The 22004-nt window shown below is 46.2% G+C and overlaps 1 protein-coding gene across 5 annotated transcripts in view; it reads right to left on the bottom strand.

Annotated features, from left to right (window-relative positions):
- The window catches only part of CHD5 (chromodomain helicase DNA binding protein 5), a 157128-nt gene extending 137808 nt beyond the window's left edge, over positions 1–19320 (bottom strand). For all 5 annotated transcript variants that reach the window (XM_020975188.2, XM_078145732.1, XM_020975217.2 and 2 more), the window contains exon 1: positions 19096–19320. In XM_020975188.2, the coding sequence (XP_020830847.1) occupies positions 19096–19183 (88 nt within the window). In that variant the 5' untranslated portion in view covers positions 19184–19320. The remainder of the gene's footprint in view (positions 1–19095) is intronic.
- Positions 19321–22004: the final 2684 nt, after the last annotated feature.

Here is a 22004-nt window from a genome sequence, read left to right as displayed (position 1 = left end):
TTGATGCCACTAGGGAAGAATGCTGTATACACTGCCAGACAGGGCATCACCATATTAGGTGGTTTTGCTTGTTTTTCTTTATTACAGGGAAGCATTCAATTCTGACAGTGGGGCAGTGGGTAGGGAGGACATTTCCAGAGACTACTGTGATGTAAAAGCAAATGCCTGCAGATGTTTGTTGATTGACTGGTTCCTCTTCTAACCACTGCTTAAAGACCTCCAGTGTTAGGAAACTTTAAAAAAATGATCATGTTGTTACTTTGATGTCAAGTTTGAGCCTTGGTAAGTATTATAACACAAAAACAGGTAAATATGGAGAATTCAGAAAAGTTAGGGACCTTTCAATGACTATCATTATTTTCCACTTCCATGCATTTATAATTGTAACCTAATGTTTATAATGGATTGCCTCCCAAAAGGAAGGGAATTGAGACCCACAGGGTCTATCTCTGGTGCTACTCCCTCTTTGAGTCCCCCCAGTCACAGCCCCTGGTTAAAGTGACTCCCTCTCTTCTTGAACCTTTCTGGCGGATGTCTCCCGTGGACTTACTCATTTTCCACCTCTCATGCCCCCCAAAAAGTTACCTTTTCTTTTCCTCCCCTAGTCCTGTTCACCTCCTCTTTATTTGTTGTCTTCCCTGATTAGAGTGCAAGTTCCTTAAGGGCAGGGATATTATATTTGTATCTGCAGTGCCTGGCACATGTTGCTCAGTCATTTTCAATCCTGTCCAACTTCATGACAGATGAGGAAACTGAGCCAAACAAGGTTAAGTGACTTACTCAGAGTCACACAGCTAGTAAGTGTCTGAGGCTGGATTTCAATGACTCCAGGCCCAATGCTCTATCCACTACACCACCTAACTGCCTCCAGTCTGGCACATAGCCAATGCTTAATAACTATTTCTTGTTTCAGGGCACCCCCATTCCAGACACACTGGACAATGCTAATATATTTTTTCCCTACACTAATGAACTTTTTCCAGCTGCTGGGGCTGGAACATTGTTTAAAAAATATAAAAATCTCAAGGCATCACCATCTCAGGGTCTTCTAGGGGAGCAAAGAGATGAAGAATCGAAAACTCTTCCTGACTCCTCTTTCTCTGATCAGGTGCTTCTTCAAACACTTCACCCAGTTCCATCCTTAGGAAAATAGCAATGATATAGTAGGTAGAGTGCTGGCTAGAAGACATGGGTTTGAATCCTGCCTCTGTCTCTTACTACCTGTGTGACCTTAAGGAAGTCACTTGCTCTATGAACCCATTCTCCTCATCTATAAAAGAGGACAGTCGAACTAGATGGCTTCTGAGGCTCCTTTCAGCTAGCTCTAAATTATAATCTCATGTCTTAAGTTCAAAACCTGACACTGACATATTCCCCATGCGGCCTTCCTTGGGCAAGTTACTTTATATCTCTAGACTTCAGTCCCCTCATCTTTAATAAGAGGGAATTGAAAAACATAGAGAGATTTCCTATGGATAATGATGTGACCCCCGCCCCCCCCCAGCTTGTCCTTTTCATGGAAGGATGCTGAGTAATTGCATCAAGTCTCAGAACATTGCAGAGACTCCTAAATGAGATTCGTGATCACTCTAAAGAGTTTGGCCTAACCAGCCACACGGGAAAAAGCAAGTGGATGAAGAGTGCCCATTATGCAAACTGTCTTCAGTCATTTTTCAGTCATGTCTGACTCTTCATGACCCCATTTGGGGTTTTCTTGGCAAAGATGCTGGAGTGGTTTGACATTTCCTTCTCCAGCTCATTTTACAGATGAGGAAACTGAGGCAAACAGGGTGAAGTGACTTGCCCAGGGTCACACAGCTTGTACGTGTCTTGAGGCCAGATTTGAACTCAGGAAGATGAAGTCTTCCTGACTTCAGGCCTAGTACTCTATGTGCAATGGTGCCACCTAGCTGCCCTTAGGCAGGTTATGATATACAATTGAATGGAGAACCCATAGAACTGATCCATTCACACACAATATCTTGGACAGATACTGCAAATGGACAATGAGTTGGCCCTAGAATAGAACAGGAAGGGGAGAATCAGCTGATTAGCCTTAGAGAAATTTCGCAGCCCTTTTTAATAACAGCTAATATTTGTACAGTGCTCCAAAGTTTGCAAAGGATAACATATATGTATATATAGTGTTATGTACATACATGTGTGTATAATACACATGTGTATTACATGTGCATGCATGTGTTTTTGTGCATGTGTATGCAACTGATCCTCACAACAACCTTAGGAGGTAGGTACTATTCTTATTTCCATTTTACAAATGAGAAAACTGAGTCTGAGAGATGTTAAATGCCGAGGGTCACACAACTAGTGATTGTCTCAGGCAGAATTTGAACTCAGGTCTTCCCAGTGCCAAGTCCAATATGCTATCCACTAGGCCACCTAGATGCCTCCTTTTTAAAAATCAAAAGTCATTCAATGTAAATCCTACTTTAAACACCAAAAAAAGAGAAGTGAAGTAGATGACTTCATAGTTCTAAATCTATGGCTCTCTACACCCTACACCCATTGCCATCTGATAGCTGCCCAGGGGGATTCTAGTACCTCTTCAGGTAGACTGTTTTTCCAAAGATCAATGTTCCTCCCACCAGTTGGCAGGAACGGTTCTACCAGTCTTTGGAGAAACTGGTAGCAAGAAGGATCAAAGGAAGAAGGGAGGAAGAACTTACTAGCAGAGAGAGTTCATGAGATCATACAACCTAGGATTTAGAGCTGAAAGAGGCTTTATCCACTTCAACTCCCCAATTTTATAGATGAGGAAACTGAAGCCCAGAGAAAGGAAGGAAAGGATTTGTCCAAAATAGCAGAGCCCCACTAGGAATCCATATCCTCACCCTCCCACTTGAGGGCAAGGCCCCCTTTCTACACTGCCTCAACCAGAAAGTGGAACAGTTAGAAGTAAGGGGGGGAGGCTATGAGTGAGAAACATTGCATATGCTGCCTGGCTCAGCTGATGTGTCGGTTAGATTTGCCAAACTGCTTCATTTTTTTTCAAAAAACTCTTTCGTTCTTATTCTTTGTTACAAGGGAGGGTAACTGGGAGGGATGGAATTAGAAATGGTGGTAACATAAAAATAAAAGATACGAATAAAAAATTTAAGAGTGGGCTACCAAGAGAGGTTCTGGGACTCCTCTCCTGAGCATAAGACTAGACCTGAGGGCTTCCCTGTTTCCCACAGCTGTTAATCCTTCCCACTCCACGTCCAGTATTATTTTGTTTATATTCCCCCTCCTTTTTTTTTTTAACTTGTCTGTGGGTATGCTCTCTGAAGGCAGGAATTGTTTTGCTTTTGTATTTGTATCCCCAGTACCTATCTCTGTGCCTGGCACACAACAGATATTTAAGAAATGCTTCTTGGGGCAGCTAGGTGGCGCAGTGGATAGAGCACTGGCCCTGGATTCGGGAGGACCTGAGTTCCAATCCACATAACACTTACTAGCTGTGCGACCCTGGGCAAGTCACTTACCCCCATTGCCTAGACAAAAATAAATAAATAAATAAATAATGAAAGAAATGCTTATTGATTTGTTAATTGGCTGATTAGAGGTGTTTGGTACTATCCTGTGTGTGTATACTCGCGTGCACACGTACACACACACACACACACACACACACACACACACACACACACACACACGAGGAGGTCAGACCAATAAGCAAAAAGTCCCAGGTGATTTGGGCTCCCTCCTCCCTCTTCCAGGAAAGGACAAACAGGTCAGTCTTCTGGGTGGGGTGCCTCCAAAGACATCCCCATTTCTTTCTGGGAGTGCCTGGAGGGAAGATTTCAGTGGGCTTGACTGAGAAGGGAGGCATCAGTGGAAAAGAAGACTGGGACACATGACTTCTTAGGGGAAAACAACACTCGTGTGTTGTTTCAGTATGTGATATTCTTTTCCTCTCATCTTACCCCTCAGCCAGGGGTTCTCACAGAGTCCCTCATTACTAGCAAGATTTGGGGGTTGTCTTTCCAGCTATCTGCATTTAAGGGCAAAGCCAGGGGGGATGGTAATGACAGTGATAGGCATGTAGAGGGGACAGGCAGGACCCTCTGAGAATAAGGAAGTCTTATACCTGGTTGGAAGACATGAGGAGACCCAAAAACTCCCCCTCCCCAATTTGGGAAAAGGAGAATTGAGCAAGGGCATTTGCCTTCTCTGGCCTGAAGCTTCCCCTTCTACAAGTAGCTCACAGCATTATCACCAGGTCCAAACTCCAAGGAAGTCAAAGAAAGAGCAAAAGGACCCATACACATAAAATATTTACAGCAGCTCCTTTTGTAGTAACAAAGAACCAGAAACCAAGAGGGTGCCCATTAATTGTGGGATGGTTGAATAAATTCTGGTATATGCATATAATAGACTATTACTGTGCTATAAGAAATGGAGAAGACAGATTTAGAGAAACCTAGGAAGATCTGTATGAACTGAGGCAGAGTGAAATGAACAAAACCAGGAGAATAAGATATACAATAACAACACTGTAAAACTAAACAACTTTGAAAACTTTAAGAACTCTGATCAATTCAGATCAATTGTGATTTCAGAGGACTGACAATAAAGCACCTGCCCATCTCCTGACAAGAGAAGTGATGGAATCCAGACCCACAAGGAGACATATATTTCTTGGACATAACAAATGCAAGAATTTGTTTTGCTTAACATGTATAAACTATATCAAACTGCCTACCATGTTCAGAAGAAGGGAGGGGAAGGAGGGAGAAAAATTTGGACCTCAAAATCTTGTAAAAATGAATGCTAAAAATTTCCTTGACATGTAACTGGGGAAAATAAATAAAATACTATTTTAAAAACAAGAATTGGTTTTGCTTAACTTATACATATTTGTTATAGATATTTGTTTTCCTTTTTTCCTAAAAGTGGGAACATGGGGGTGGGAGTGTGAGAAAATCAGTATTTTGTTCATTGAAAAAAACAAAAATTAATTTTAATAGATCATAAAACCAAAAATAAACTATTTCTATTTGCACTTATATGATATTAAATGGTTTTGGTAGATGGGCTCAAAGATAACGTAGGCATTTTATAGCTCTTCCGAATGAGCCTGCCCTTTTTTCTATCATTTCTCCTTGGCTTTTATTATTACTACATGGACATACTGGGCTTTGTGGATTTGTTTTGTATCCTTAGTAAACTCACTGTTGGGGCAGCTAGGTGATGCAGCGGATAGAGCACAGGCCCTGGAGTCACAAAGACCCAAGCTCAAATCCAGCCTCAGACACATAACACTTACTAGCTGTGTGGCTCTGGACAAGTCAACGCCAATTGCCTCACCAAAAAAACAAAACAAACAAAAAAAAAGATGCTGTCAAAAAATAAATTAAAAGAATTGAACTCCATTATTTCAGAGGCCCCTTCCAGCTCTAAATCTATCATCCCATGATTCTTGAATTGTGGTTTAAAAAAAAAAGTTTTAATTATGCCTTCATTGCTAGCCATAAAATCCGGCCTTCATTGCCCTTTTAACCTCAGCCTGTTCTTGGAAAACAGTCCCAGAGATACTGGGGCTTCCATGACATCACAGGTGGGGTTGCTATGATGTCCCAGCTGATGCATCTCTTAGGACCACCCTGCACACACAGGTGTCCAGATTCTCAGGCTCCCTCTCTCCCAGAAATGCACATCTAGTTCAGTCCTGTTCAGTGACATGCTTGGCCTCAGAATTATTTCCTTGGGGGTTTGGGGTGGAAACATTTAGAAATGGCCCAGCCTAGACACTAAAGAATTGTTTATGGAATCACAGAATTCCAGGACTGGGTCCTTCAGAGTCCAAGGCCCTCAGTTTTCAGAGGGAGAAAATGAGGTGATGAAAGAAATTATTTACTCAAGGTCACACAGTGTTAATGGAAGATCAGGATTAGAACCCAGGTCTTCTGAGTTAGTTTTTGTCTCTCTAGCCTAGCACAATACTGCACCAATCATTGGTGTTTACCTAATGATCACTGGGTTGGATTGGATGGAGGCTCAACTCAGATGCTTTGTCTACAGTGATCCCTGCCCCTATCCTCGTCACTAGTACCCTTGCCCCAGTAATTATTTTCTATTTTGTTTTTGAGTCAGCATAAAGTAGTAGATAAGAGAGAGCTAGCCTCAAATTCAAGAAGACTTGGGTTCAAATACTACCACTTATTGGCTGTGAAATCCTGGACATTTAAGAGCTTGCAGGCAGCCCTGTGGGAAGCTAGATTTGAGAAAAGATGTATTGGGAGACAGCTTACTGGCCACTCCCATCCAGATCTTCCTTAGACCCCTCCTCCAGTCACCCCAAACTACTTGGCCACTCCTGGAGCCCTCTTACACTCTTTCCGTATATAAGGTCCATCTTGTCTCTATTAGGATGGTCAGACTCTTAAAATCTAGCCACTGTTCAGATTCCTTAAGAACCTAGCCAATAGCTCACAAATGTTCAGATTCCTTAAGGATCTGGCCAATATGGCGGATCTTTAAAAACCCTGTCTCAGGCTGAAAGAAAAAAAAAATGTATTGGGAGAGGGGCTTCCCTCACCAAGGACTTCCTTATGCTAATGAAATCACACTCCCATTCCCTACCCGTATAACTTGTATTTGATTTTCCACGTATACATTATTTTCCCCAAAGACTGTAAGCTCCCTGAGGAGAGGAACTGCTTGAGGTTGGGGGGTTTTTATGTATGGGGTTCTTTTTCTTTCTATCTTCAACATCTAGCTATATGCCTGGTACATCAAAGGCATTTAATAAATGCTTGTCAGAAGAATTAGATTCAACTGGATTGGATTGGGTTGGGATGAATTGGAGCCCAACTCTTTTCCCTTATAGCATGCTGCCTCTTACAGAAGGGGGATTTCTCTGCTGGTCCCTAGGATTAGAAAGGAAGCACACTGATGCTGCATTTCTTTCCTCTCATTTCTGGGTTTCTGTGAATCAGAAAGCACCATACTCCTCCCCCCTCCCCCCACACACACCCCAAAAATAAACTAAAAGGTGAGAGAAGAAGAACTGAATGAAGGTGCCTCTCTTATCCCACAGTCAGAGCAAAGCCCTTCCTAATGACTGGGCTTGTTTTCCTACTGTAGAAGGGCTCAAAAGGAAGGGGGGAAAGGGAGATTGAAATGAAAGCAACAGATTTGACAAGTAATTAGTTTAACTGTTGCTGAATTTTAAGAATATGTGTGACAGCTCTTGACACTTGAAAAATCAGCCCCTCTGGGTACAAGCTGCAACTTTTCCTCCCCAGCCCCAGCTCTGTTTTGGTTCCTAACCGTGGAGCAGAGAGCTTGGGGCCCCAGGGGGCAGCCTGGAGGGCATCTTGCCCGGGAGGTGGGGGAAGCCTGGGAGGGAAGGAAGCCAGGCATTCACCCAGGCAGGGCTACAGATTCTGCCTGCCTGGGAGCACAGAGCAAGCAAGGGAGGAAATCAGATTGGGGAGGAGAAAGGAAGAGGGACCGAGCCCTGTATTGGCTTCGCAGGTCCAGGCCCGGCAGCACTGGGATTGGGGAAGGGACTAAACATTTCCGTAGTCTGCAGAGAGGCCCCAGGGGGATGGGGAGGTGAACTACTCTGACCTTAAACTGCATGCATGAAGAGGGGCATACCTCCCAGGAGTAAGAAGCAATGGTCCCCCTGGTCAGATAACATCTAAAGTATTGCATAAATTGTCATGCACTGAGGTTTAAGCAGGAAATAAAGTTCAAAAGTTCAAAATCATAGAATGACAAAAGATGGTGTGGACCAGAAGATGGTGGAGTAAAAGCACTGACTTGCTTGAGCTCTCCCCTAAACCCCTCCTCCAAATACCTGCAAAAAATGACTCTCAATAAATTCTAGAGTAGCAGAACCCCCCAAAAGACAGAGTGAAACAAATTTCCAGCACAAGACAACTTGGATGGTTGATGGAAAAGGTCCGTTGCGGCAGGCTGGGAAAGGAGCGCAGTTCAGGGTGTGCCATGCAGGCAAACATGAGGCCCCAGCAAAGCTGGAGGCCTCAGGAGATTGAATCAAGGGGAGCTGGAGTGGTTTCCAGATTTCTCAACCCACAAACGCCAAAGCTAACTTAGAAGGTCAGTAGGAAAAGTCTGTAGAGAAGAGCATGGTCCAGCCCTGGCCCTAGCACAGTCCCAGGGCAGCAGCCACAGCAGCAGTGCTCTCGGCCCACAGACAGTGGGGGATCAAGCAGCTGATCAGAGGGGGATTGCAGGGATCTCTCTGCTGATGCAGGATTCTCTTCCTTTGCCTGTGCTTGGATCTAGGTCACAGTTCTGGGTGGTGGTCCTGGGGCGAGGAGGAGTGCTGGCGTGGCAGGGCTTGTGGTCACTCATAGGCCAGAGTACAGGTCAGGAAAGGAGTAAACACCTCGCCCTTGATCATACCACCTTGGAAGAACTGAAAATTTACAGGGATACTAGAAGTATCTCTGAAAACAGCTGCACAAAACCTCCAAATCTTGGGAACAGTTACACCCTCCACACTGGAAGCAGAGCCCTAGCTTAACAAAGAGTTAAAAAGTCAAGTAATTGGCTGGGATCATGAGCAAACAGAGGGAAAAAAACTCAGACTACAGAATCTTACTTCAATGACAAAGAAGATCAAAACATACAACCAGAAGAAGAAAACAAAGTCAAAGCTCCTACATCCAAAGCCTCCAAGAAAAATATGAATTGGTCTCAGGCCATGAAAGAGCTCAAAAAGGATATTGAAAAGCAAGTAACAGAAGTAGAGGAAAAATTTGGAAGAGAAATGAGAGTGATGCAAGAAAATCATGAAAAACAAGTCAACAGCTTACTAAAGGAGACCCAAAAAAAATAATGAAGAAAATAACACCTTAAAAAATAGACAAACCCAAATAGCAAAAGAGGTCCAAAAAGCCAATGAGGAGAAGCATCCCTTAAAAAGCAGAATTGGCCAAATGGAAAGGCAGGTCCAAAAACTCAGTGAAGAAAATAATTCCTTAAAAATTAGCATGGAGGGGGCAGCTAGGTGGTGCAGTGGATAGAAAACTGGCCCTGGAGTCAGCAGAACCTGAGTTCAAATCTGGTCTCAGACCAGACACTTGACATTTACTAGCTGTATGATCCTGGACAGGTCATTTAACTCCAATTGCCTCAAAAAAAAAATTAGAATGGAGCAAATGGAAGCTAACGACTTTATAAGAAATCAAGAAATTATAAAACAAAACCAAAAGAATAAAAAAATAGAAGACAATGTGAACTATCTCATTGGGAAAACAACTGACCTGAAAAATAGATCCAGGATTGATAATTTAAAAATTACTGGACTATCTGAAAGCCATGATCAAAAAAAGAGCCTAGACATCCTCTTTCAAGAAATTATCAAGGAAAACTGCCCTGATAGTATAGAACCAGAGGGTAAAACAGAAATTGAAAGAATTCACATACACACCAAAACAAAGAATCTATCAATCACCTCCTGAAAGAGATCCCAAAAGGAAAATTCCTAGGAATATTATAGCCAAATTCCAGAGCTCCTAGGTCAAGGAGAAAATATTGCAAGCAGCCGGAAAGAAACAATTCAAGTGTTGTGGAAACACAATCAGAATAACACAAGATTTAGCAGCTTCTACATTAAGGGATTGGGGTGGGAGGTTGGAATATGATATTCTAGAAGTCAAATTAGCTAGGATTAAAACGAAGAATCACCTACTCAGCAAAAGTGAATCTAATCCTTCAGGGGGGAAAATGGATATTCAATGAAATAGAGGACTTTCAAGCATTCTTAATGAAAAGACCAGAGCTGAATAGAAAATTGACTTTCAAATACAAGACTCAAGAGAAGCATGAAAAGGTAAATAGGAAAGAGAAATCATAAAGGACTTATTAAAGTAGAACAGTTTACATTCTTACATGGAAAGATGATACTTTTAACTCATGAGACCTTTCTCAGTATTAGGGTAGTTGGAGGGAATATACATATATATATATATATACACACACACACACACACACACACACAGAGGGCACAGAGTAAGTTGAATATGAAGGGATAATATCTAAAAAATAAAATTAAGGGATGAGAGAGGATTGTACTGGGAGAAGGAAAAAGGGAGAGGTAGAATGGAGTAAACTATTTCACATAAAAGAGGCAAGAAAAAGCCTTTACAGTGGAGGAGAAGCGGGAGAGAGGTGAGAGGGAATGAGTGAACCTTACTCTCATCAGATTTGGCTTAAATCTTAAATACACACTCAATCAGATTTAGAAATCTATCTTACCCTACAGGAAAATAGGAGGGAAGAGGATAAGAGACGGGGGTGTGATAGAAGGGAGGACAGATAGGGGATGGGGTAATCAAAAACAAAAACTTTTGAGGAGGGAAAGGGTGAAAGGAGAGAACAGAATACATGGGGGGCAGGATAGGATGGAGGGAAATAGTCTTTTACAGCATGACTACTATGGAAGTGTTTTATATGACTATACATCTATAACCTATATCTAATTGCTTACCTTTGCAATGAGGGTGGATGGGGAGGTAGGAAGAGAGAATTTGGAACTCAAAGTTTTAAAAACAAATGTTAAAAATTGTTTTTACATGCAACTGGGAAATAAGATATACAGGCAATGGGGTAGAGAAATCTAACCAGCCCTATAGGAATAGAAAAGGGGAAGGGGATAACAGAAGGGGTGGGGTGATAAAAGAAAGGGTAGATTGGGGAAAGGGGTATTCAGAATGCACACTATCTTGGGATGAGAGGACGGAAGAGATGGGGAGAAATTTTGGAACTCAAAATCTTGTGGAAGTGAATGTTGAAAAACAAAAAAAATAAGAAAAAAAAAGAATGACAAAAAGTGTTCATATCATATGCTTTTCTTAATATCCCCAGGGTTTAGTACAGTGCCTAGCCTATGTAGTTGTTCAGTCCTGTCCAACTCTTTGTGATCTTGTGGACCAACTGTCCATAGGGTTTTCCTGGCAAAGATACTGGAGTAGTTTACTATTTCCTTCTCCAGTTTTATGCAGGCAGGGATTAAGTGACTTGCCCAGGGTCACACAGCTAATATGTGTCTGAGGTCAGACTTGAACCCTGGTCTTTCTGACTCTAGGGCAGCTAGGTGGCATAGTGGATAGGGCACCAGGCCTGCAATCAGGAAGACCTGAATCCAAATCTGACCTCAGAAATTTACTAACTGGGTGACCCTGGGCAAGTCACTTCACCCTGTTTGCCTCAGTTTCCTCATCTGTAAAATGAAGTGGAGAAGGAAATGGTGAACCACTCCAGTATCTTTGCCAAGAAAACCCCACATGAGAGGTCACAAAGAGTAAGACACAATGTAAATGACTCAACAGCAAACAACTTTCTGACTCCAGGGTCTATCCACCTAGCTGCTCCAGCATATAGTAAGTGCTTCATAAATACTCAGTGACAGACTGATGTGAGGATTAGATGAAGGAACCAGGGAACTGCTAAGCTGAAGAAGACTGGAGGGAAGTGGTTGGAATACTGTCTTTAAGGATTTAAAAGATTGTCTCGTGTAAAAGAGCTTAAATCTGTCCTGCTTACCCCCCAAAAGAAGAATCTGAAGCAATTGATATTTTTACGGTAAGAAAGAACTTCCTTAACAATTGGATCTTGGGGCAGCTAGATGGTGCAGTAGACAGAGCACCAGCCCTGAAGTCAGGAGGACCTGAGTTCAAATCTGGCTCAGACACATAACGCTCACTAGCTGTGTGATTCTGGGCAAGTCACTTAACCCCAACTGCCTAACCAAAAAAAAAAAAACCAACTGGATCTCTACGACAGTGGAATGGGCCACTCTGAGAGGCAATGGGTTCCCTTTTTAAGACTCGGCCAATGAGAGCTCTTCCAGGGCTAGAAAGATCTATGACACCATGAATCTGTCAGAATATTTCAGAAAGTCTCCATTCTGCAAACCTTCTCCAAATAAAGTTACAAAATGGATATTTCTAAAGCCCAGGTCTGACCATCTCACTTCTCTGAGAAAGCTTTCTTGGTTCCCTATTGCCTAGAGGGTTTTTTATATATATAAACACATATACATACATATTCTTCTGTAAGGCATTTGAGGTATATATATATATGTGTGTGTGTGTGCGTGTGTGTGTGTGTGTGTGTGTGTGTGGTGTGTGTGTGTATACATATACATATTCTTCTGCAAGGCATTTGAAGCCCTCCATGGTGTGACTCAGTGTTCTCTTTCTAGACTGATTTGACTCTATATTTATCACACAACCCTAATGCCCAGCCAAAATAGCCTATACAGCAAACATAGCCCAACTTTGCTCAGGCTTTCCTGGAATGCTTTCTTTCTTCATATCTATCTCATGGAACCCCATTCAACTCAACTCAGATGTCAACCCTTACTGGAAGCCATTCTTGATCTGGACGATTGTTATTACTCCACCCACACAAAATGATTTTTCTATTTCTCTATGTATATGGTTTCCCAGAGGCTACCTAGTGTAATGGAAAAGGCTTTGGAGTCAGGGAACCTGGGTTTCAGTCCTGGCTCTGACACTGACTAGCTATGTTTTTTGTTCTTTTAATTCAGTTGTTTTTCAGTTGTGTTTTACTCTCTATGACCCCTTTGGGGATTTTCTTGTCAAAGACACTGGAGTGGTTTGCCATTTCCTTCTCCAGCCCATTTTACAGATGAGGAAACTGAGATAAGTAGGATTAAGTAACTTGCCCGGGGTTACCCAGCTAGAAAGTGTCTGGGGCTGGATTTGAACTCAGAAAGTATCTTCCTGCCTCCAGGGCTGGTGTTCTCTCCACTAAGCCACCTAGCTGCCCAGTAAAAATGTTATTGTTGAGTCATCTCAATCATGTCCTAGTCTCTAGGATGACCCCATTGGGGATTTTCTTGGCAAAGACACTACAGTGGTTTGCCATTTCCTTCTCCAGCTCATTTTATAGATGAGGAAACTGAAACATGCAGGGTGAAGTGACCAAGATCACCCAGCTAGTAAGGCTGAATTTGAACTCAAGTCCTCCTAACTTCAGGGCTGGCCCTGACTAGCTGTGTAACCATGGGCAAATCATTTCACCCCTGAGCCTCAGCTTTTGCATCTGTAAAATAGAAATAATACTACCAGCGCCATTTACATCACAGAGCTGTTGTGAGTGTATCTAGGGGGTGAAAGATGGGGACCGAGCAATGAGTTTTGTAATTTTTAAAGTGCAATAGAAATTAGAACTACCACAAGAACCTTATGAAGCAGGTGATACAGGTATTTGTTGAAAGCCACACCCTACTCCCTTTCCAGTCTCTCATTCCTGGAACATATTACTCCTTCACTTTTGCCTTTTGGAATCCCTGGTTTCTTTCCTTCACTTCTAAGACTTCCTGAGCCCCTACTGCTAGCACCCTTCTTTCCAAACTTATGAATATTTTATTTGTATTTATTCACTTTTTTCACTTATTTCACTTTTTTTTGTCCCTCACCCCCACTTAGGAAGTAAGCACCATGTGGGTGGTAACCATCTTAGTTTCTGCTTGCAGCCCCAGTGCTTAGGTCAGCAATTGGCTTATCTCTCAATACTTAATTCCCTATAGATCTATCTTTGAACTTGTATTCTCAGTGTCTGGGGGCACCACCTCCAGTCGTCCTGATCTATACCTGGCCACTGAACCCAGATGGCTCCGGAGGAGAAAGTGAGGCTATTGACTTTGCACAGGCCTCTCCCACTTATATCCAACTCACTTCATGAGTCATGGCATCACCTCCCTGGTGTCACGGTCCTCTTCAAGACCGAAGGAAAAACAACGACAACAACAACTCATCGACAACACACAGTAGGCACTTAATGCTTGTTGATTGAATGATATTATGCATCTGTGAATTATGTGAATGTGTTGTCTCCCCACTAAAATACAAACTTCCTAAAGACTGTTTTTCACTTCTGTCTGTATGATCTCTAGCATTTGGCACAGTGCCTAGCACATAGTAAATGCTCGTGGGTTGGATGGTTGGCTGGTTGCTTCTCATTTTATATAATTCCTATTTTACACAGAGGGAACTGAGGTTCAGAGAACTGAAGTGATTTACCCAAGGTCATATGGCTAGGTATTAGCCCTGGAATTTGAACCCAGCTCACTAATTTCAATGACTCACTGAAGTTATCATTCAATGACATAAAAAGTAGGAAGTTATCTGTTCAATTTGTTCACATTGAGGTGCTAAGTGTTAGGACTTGGACAGGAGAGAGGGACAGAGGGAAAGAGAGAGAAAGACAGAGACAGAGACAGGGAGACAGGGACAGAGACAGAGAGAGAAGAGAGGTGGATGGAGCAAGAAAAAGACTCCAGAAGCAGCAGAGAGTCACAGTTATATGGTGAGGCAGTTAGGCAGAGGAAAAGACTCATAGATTGGTTGCTGGTTCCAGATCTAAGCTACTGTGCTCAGTTTCTGGGCACCACCTCATGGGAAGGACATTTCTAAGCTAGAGTGACCAGAGGATGAAAACCAGGATGAGGAAGGAACTGGGAATGTTTAGCTGGACAACAGAGAGTTCAGGGAGGACATGAGAGCTGTCTTCAAGCATATGAAAACGATCACTTGCCAGGCATATGGCCAATAGCATTCTTTTTCAGCTCCGAGATGGAGATTCTGGGAGTGAAAGCACTCGACTGGGCAGGCTGGGCCAATTCCTTGAATGGCAGGCACAGTATTTCCCTAGGAATTTCCCCATACTGGCTGTGTGACCCCTGGGGAAGTCCCAGTCCTTCAGTCATCCTTCCCAGCAAAAAAAAAAAAAAATGATGGTACCCCTCAATGGGCCACCAGAAGAATGATTAAGAGCCCTCCCTTTTGTAGAAGATTCCTGCTGTTCCCAGTACTTTCACACACTTTCTCTCATTGGTGGGGCAGATTTTGTTTCCCCCATTTTCCAAATGAGGAAACTGAGGCCCAGGAGAAGGAAGTAATTTGCCCAAGGTCACACATAGCCAATCATGGGCAGAACTGGGACTAGGTGTCAGGTCTGGAATGCAAAAGGACCTTTGGAAGTGATCTCATTTGACAGATGCCCTAGAGAGGTGGACACCATCCAAGTAGGACTGAGGAGCCAATCCAGGGCTTGTGACTCCTTCCACAGTATCAGTCAATCATTTTGAACATTTTTATTAATTCCCTGCTGTGTTTGAAGCCCTATTCTGGGCATGGGGAAAATGAAGATGAATGAAACACACAGACCCTGGACCTCAAGAAGCAGCCAATCTAGCGTGGGGAATGGGGGAGCGTGAGTGCACCAATAACTATGATACATTCAAAGACTGAGATACAAGCTTTATGTGTGGTGCCAGACCTGAGATTTCAGCCATATAGGGAACTCCTGTTATGGACTGTCCCTCCATCAACACAGGTTGGCAGTTTTTCTGTAACTTTAGCCTTACAGCCTCTGAGGTCCTAAGATGTTAAGTGATAGGTTAAGAGTCACGCAGTCAGTACACGGTGGAAGCAGGTCTTCTTGGCTCTATCATATCACTACGGTAAAAGGAAAGAACACCAACAGAGTCAGAAGATCCAGGTTCCAATCGTGCCTCTGATTCCTGCTATCTGTGTGATGGAGGACAAGTGACTTAACCCTCCCTGGGCAACAGAAAGGCCTCATCTGACAAATGAAAGAGTTGGGCCAGATGAATTTTAACATTGTCCCTCTCTTATGAGAGATCACAGATTTAGGGCTGGAAGGGACTTTCCAACTAATCTAACTCATCCTTCTCCCCCAGTTTACAGAGAGGGAATTCAGGTCCAAGAGAGGTTAAGTAATATATCCAAAGTCACAAAGTTAAGAAGCAACAGAGCCAGAATTCGAACCCAGGTCTTGATTCCAAATCCATCGCTTTCTCCATTCTACAATGCTGCCTCTCAGTTTGAGATCATTTCTACCTGCAAAGGTCAGGGAGGAGGTGAGATGGCATCGGAGTTGGACGTTGGAGGGAGGGAGGGCTATATCAACAGAGGAAGTTTGCTGGGGAAGGAATTCAATCTAGGCACGAAAAGCTCCCAGATGAGGGAGATCGGGAGAGAAGAAAAGAGAGTTCCAGTTTGACTGGAAGGTAAGTAAGTGATCTGGAGTTATATGAGATGAAATGGAAAGGGTGAAGCACCAGATTGTGAAGTCAAGGCAGAGCAACTGAGCTCAGAGAAAAGGCGTTCATGTGGTCCACCCAGCCCAATCCTCTCATTTTGCGGATGCACAAATAGCTTACCCGGGGCCACTCAAAGGAGTAAAAGATAGAACTAAAATTTGAACCTGGTACCCAAATTGACTCCAAACATGGTGCTCTTTCCTTTATAGCACAATTCCTCCCTCCTAGAGAAGGGTAGTGAGTCGAGAGGAATCTTCAAGAGGTCTCTTCAAAGGGTGCTAAGGTGTTCAATCACAACTGAAAGGTGTGCATTGAGAGACAGCTTTCAGAAATAAGGAGGTGAGAGTCCCACTCTACCCTCTGCCTTCTGCAGTACTGTGTTCAGTTCTAGGTGCCACATTTTAGGAAGCTAGCAAATAGCCAGAGGTGGCTGACCAGGACCAACTGATCAATCACCAAGCATTTATTAAGCACCTACTGCATAGCAGGCACTGGTGCTATGTGCTGGGAACACAAAGACTAAAATAAACTAGTCCTTGCCCTCAAGGAGCTTACATTCCATCAGGGAGACACCATGTATATAAGTACTGTGTATAAGTACATACATATGTGGGGGGCAGCGCTAGGTGGTACAGTGGATAGAGCACCAGCCCTGGAGTCAGGAGGACCTGAGTTCAAATCCAATCTCAGAAGCTGAGTGACCCTAGGCAAGTCATTTAACCCTAACTGCCTCACCAAAAAAAAAAGAGTATATACATATGGTGTTGTTATGTTATAATATTTATTATATTATTATATACAAAACAAATAAATACATCATATTTTTGAAGGGAAGGCACTAGCAACTTGAAGGGAAGATGAGGAAAGACTTTGTGTAGGATGGCAAAAAGCTCTGAAATCCTACCATATCTAGGAGCCAGTTTGTTTTAGCCCAAAGAAGAAAAGATTTAGAAGGGAAAAGATATGTTTCTTCAGATGTTGTTTGAGGAGTTGTTATGTACATGAGGGATTAGACATTGTTTGGCCCAAGACAGCAGGACTAGAAACCATTAATGGGTTGGAGTAGAAGGCTGGGGTGGGGGGAGAGGGTTCAAGAGAAATGGCTGAAGGGGTGAATCAGTATGGGAGGGAGAAAAGAAGGATGCAGATAAATAGAGCAAGCTCAGCCACAAGTGGGTGATTGACTTGGTTGTCTAAAGGGAGCTCTAACCCCACAGGGTGCTGGGTAAACTGGAGTGAGGGGGTTTGTCACGTAAGGCCAACCAAGATCATTTGAACCAAGCTGCCCCATACCCTGTCCTGTTTCTTCTCAGCATGAAGCTTACTTTAAAATAATCATAAAATCCCAAGGTTGGGGTGTTTGGGAAGCCAATAAGCAGTTGGTAAACTTAATTTCTGTTTGAAGAACAGAGGGGTAAACTTGGCAGGTTGGGAAGGGAAACAGAGAGCAGAGCTCAACAACGAAGGGTTAACTTCCCAAACAAGAAGGTATTGCAACTTTTGCAAGTGAGATCCAGGAAAAGCTCCCTCTCCAGTCTGAGGCTCTAACCTCCCAAGAGCAGAGGAGGGAAATGGGCCTGGGCAGAGATGGGGGGGGGGGGACCCTGGGCTCTGAAAGTCCCTTGCTGGATGGAGTATCAGCTTCTTCTCTCCCTTCCCATCCATGCCTCAAAGCGGCACTTGGGGCCCCCAGGTAGCCCACTGCGAGACCCTCTGTTTGTTCTCTGAGCATCTTTGAAATCAATGGAAGAAAGAGAAAAGGGAGGAATGTTGAGTTGTGGGACGAGAAGAGGAATGGGGAGGGGGACAGTCCCCGAGTCTCCAAATGGATTCGCCACTGGGAGGGAGGAGGCGTTTCCCCCACACTCCACTTGCATTGAGTCAGGCTGTCAAGCAAAAAGGAAGCAACTATCTGAACTCGGGCTTTGGAGAGGCGCACCACCGACGGGGAGGGATCTTAAGCTTTGGCAGGGACTCCCTGGCCCTGCCTCCCCAACACTGTGACCACCATCACCTGAGCTGCTGGGACATCCTCTGGGTGGACACCACACACCCACCTGTCGTCCCTCAGCTAGCCTTTGGCAGAATGGGACAGCAGCAAGGCCATTAGCGCCAGAAAGGGGCCAAGCCTATGCCAATGAGTTCCTTAGGCGCTTGGCTAGGGAATAGCCCTGGCAGCCAATCTTTGCCCGCAAACGCTCCTGGAGCCCCACCACTTGCCCACTCCAAGACCTCTCTCAGAAATGGATTCTTCCCCCGGAGAGAGGCCCCCACCCCCAGGGCTGAAACTCGGGAGGTGGCCCTAGGCCTGGGACCCTTTCCTGTCTCGACAACCAGAGGCCAAAGCTTTCCGAGCTACTGCCCAGGGCGCGTCCCACGGTTGTCCCCCCATCCCCAACTCCTCACAAACATACACGCGCACACACACACACACACACACACACACACACACACACACACACCCCATACATACGCGCACACACATAATACTCAAGGGCACCAAGGCTGACCCTGGCTGCGCTTCCCGCCCCTCTCTCTCTCAGCCCAATTCCTTTGCTCTACTACCCAGAGAGACATGGAAAAGGTGGCCCAGCCCCCTTCTGCACAGAGGGCAACTAGGGCGCTGCCCACGTTCCCCCCACACACACTCTCCCTGTGCCCAGCCTCCAGCCCAAGCGCTCAGCTCGACGCGATCACTCCCCCCACCCCCGCTGCCCTAGGCGCACGCAGCCTCCCCACTACCCAGGGCTCTTAGCCTAGAGGGCTCCTCGTTTTGCCCCCCTCCCCGGCCGGGGGCCCTGATCCCTCTGCAACACCCCCCCCTCCCCCGGTGACAACCTGGCGCAGATCCTCCTCCTGCCCTGCCCAGCCCGTGCAGCTACCCTTCCTCTCCTCCCTCCTCCCTCGAACGGGTCTGTAGCGCTGTCTCTGCCTCCAGGCCCGTGCCCAGCGTCCTCCTCCTCCCGCTCACCATCCCTGTGCCCAGCGCCCGGGCACCTCGGGCGCTCCCTGCTCACCTGACATGTCCTCGTCGTTCTCCATCTCCTCTTCCTCCTCCTCGGGCAGCTGCGGCGGCTCCTCCTCTGTGCCCAGCGGGCCCCGCATGCCCGGCACGGGGGGGAGGGGAGGGGAGATGGGAGTCCCCCCCCGCGGGGCGCGGTGCCAGCCTTAACCCGTGCGCTGCCGGAGCCGCGGGCGCGGCGGGCGAGGCCGGCTTGGTGGAGAAGATGGCGGCTACCCGTACCCCCCCACCCCCCCCAAATCTCAACCCTGGACCCCGACCCCCTCCTTCTCCCACCCGCGTAGCTACGCTCCCTGAAAAGCCCCCCCGAGCGCCTTGGCTCGGCCACTCCGGAGCGCTCCGCCCACCCGCGCCCCGCAGCCTAGCCTGAGTCCCGCAGCCGCCCGCCGGCAGAGGGAGGGAGGCGGCGGCGGCGGCAGCGCCGGCGGCACGGCGGGGGGGCGGGGTTGGGGGGGTTGGGGCACACATGCCCGGATTGTGACGTCCAGTCTGGTTGCCGTAGCAACCGCATCCCATCGTTCCGGCAGCGCCACGAGTTCGCACCCCGGACCAACTTGGGGGGAACTAGTCTGGAGAGGGCCCGGGACACCGGCGGGGATCGGAGGGGGTCGGGCCCAAGAAAGCTGTCAAAGCCCGGGACTAGGTGGAGGGGCATCTCGAGGCCCAGCATGCAGTCCCGTGGTGGCCTCAGAGACTTGGGGGAGCCACCAGCCAGACGGCTGAGCGCCCCTCTAAGGCCACGGAGAGGGAAACTAAGGAGGGAGTGACAGGCAAGGGCAGGGAAGTGGATTTGTATCCTCTTCCTACAGGGAACCCAAGGGGCCCTGGTCAGGGACTGCCGCCTAGACTTCTCTTCCCCTGGAGAGTAGTCCGGTCGGGGTGGGGTGGCCTCGTGTACCGGGAGTGGTGGGATCGGGGAGCAGGATGCGCCAGACCCCACCCCAAGGACAGGAGATGTAGGGGGCGGGTCCCACGAGCTCTAAGTGGAAAGAATAACCTGGAAATAAGCCTCCTGGGGCCAAGACCGTCTTCTCTGCTTTCCTCCCACAGTATGTAGAATGCACCCCCACAGTATGTAGAATGCACCTCCCCAGTACCCCCACAACCCCAGTCCCACCCCCTCACGCACACAGACACCTCCGTGCCCTGCGCACTGGCACTATTGCCTCAGCCCAGCTGCCTCTCTAGACCCTAGTGGGGCAGACAGTAAATAGCTGCTCCTGCACCTCACAATGAGAACATCATCGCCCCACCAGGGGGCTGCTGTGCAGGCCACAGTCCCTAAGTTCCCTTCCAGGCGCTTGGCCCTCCTTCCCTAGCCTTCTTATACTGCCCCTTTTACCTACTCTTGCTTTAAGCTAGGCTGTTTTCAGTAATCCCTTGGGAGATGGACGTCGACCTGCATTTTAATATCAGGCCCGAATTATTTGGACATCCACCCCCTTGGCCTTCATCTAGATGCTGAGTCTCAGGGAAAACCAAAGGGGGAAGAGCTCCCGAAACCAGCGACGAACTATTAAAAAAGGCAAACACGCAGCCAAATCCCCACTCCCGAGCTGGGGAGAAGGAAAAAAAAAAAAGGCAAAAGCTGTCACAACAGAGCCCTGATAATGAAGAGAGCTCCCTGGGAAGACTTGCAGCATCTCTGATTTGCTAGCAAAGTTTCAGGAGCCATGTGCCGGGAGCAAGACTTCCAACTTGTAAAGCACTCTGGGACTGGGCTGCGCAAAAGCGCTGACATCGGGCCCTTTTGGAGACGACAGAATTTTAAGGTTAGCCCCGTGCCCCCACCCGAACTCCCAGAGGGTCAAGAACAAGCAAGAGCCTTGGATCGAATTTCCAGCCCCAGCACAGAGCAAGCCAACGGCATCCTGATACTATGCACCCACAGGGGAAAACAAATGTTTACCTTCCAGGATCAATCAAAGGTCTGAGTGCTTACTCTGTGGCCAGCAGGGCACTTAACCCATCAGGCGGAAGATTTCACCCCCCCCATCACTTTAAATTGGGGTTAAAGAATCTTACCAGAGTTCCTCCCGGGATTTGGGGAGTGGTGGATCTAGAAACTGCCACCCTTGGGGGGGAAGGGGGCGTAGCGCAACACTGACTTGGACTGACCTTTCTTGGCAAGAAAATTGAGAGGCCGTTAAATGCCTGACAACTAGTCAGGTGGTGGCTTGAGGGCCGGGAACTCACCAGGGAGGTAAAGAAATCCACCGAGCTTCATCCTTCCCATACCACGGCCAAATTAATTGCCAGCCAGCCGCAGATAAAAGGTCTTCATTGCTCACACAAGCAGTGGGGCATAGGGAAGACTAAGCCTGCTTGATGGCCAGCCTCTGCTTGGACCACAGTGCAGCTGAGCATCTCCGGTTACCTACAGGCCCATCTCTTTTTAAATCATGCTGCAGATGGAGATATTTAAGTCACTGGAGTGAATACCTCCAAGCCTCCGAGAAGGCTGACTGAAAAGAGCCAAGAAGGTGACGGTCTCCGGGGCTTTCTAGGAAACAAAGCAACTGGCTCCTGCTTATTTAAAGTTCCTAGGAGGAAAATACCCATCCATTTGCTTCCACTGAGCACCTAGCCAAGGGGAACCTAGCATCCTCAGCTCACTTTTTTTTCCCAGCAAGACGTCATTAATGTCTATTTCCAAGTCCCACATCTGGGGGGGAAGTTCCTCCTGAGTGATTCACCATTAAAAGTCACCACCAACCCCCCAAATAACACTGCATCCAGCAAATCTACAAGGCTTCTCACCACCACCAGGAATACACACTTTTCCCCCTGGACCTAATCTCTAAATAACACCCACCCCGAACACAATAGTACCATCTGTCTTTGGGCATTTGCAAACCCCATGAGGGGATTCTGTCTTACCTAAACTTTGCATCTGCTCTAGCA

This window comes from Phascolarctos cinereus, unplaced genomic scaffold (genome assembly GCF_003287225.1).
Source record: "Phascolarctos cinereus isolate Bilbo 61053 unplaced genomic scaffold, phaCin_HiC Scaffold_726;HRSCAF=1367, whole genome shotgun sequence".
NCBI lineage: Eukaryota > Metazoa > Chordata > Mammalia > Diprotodontia > Phascolarctidae > Phascolarctos > Phascolarctos cinereus.
This window is presented reverse-complemented; position numbering and strand designations above follow the sequence as displayed.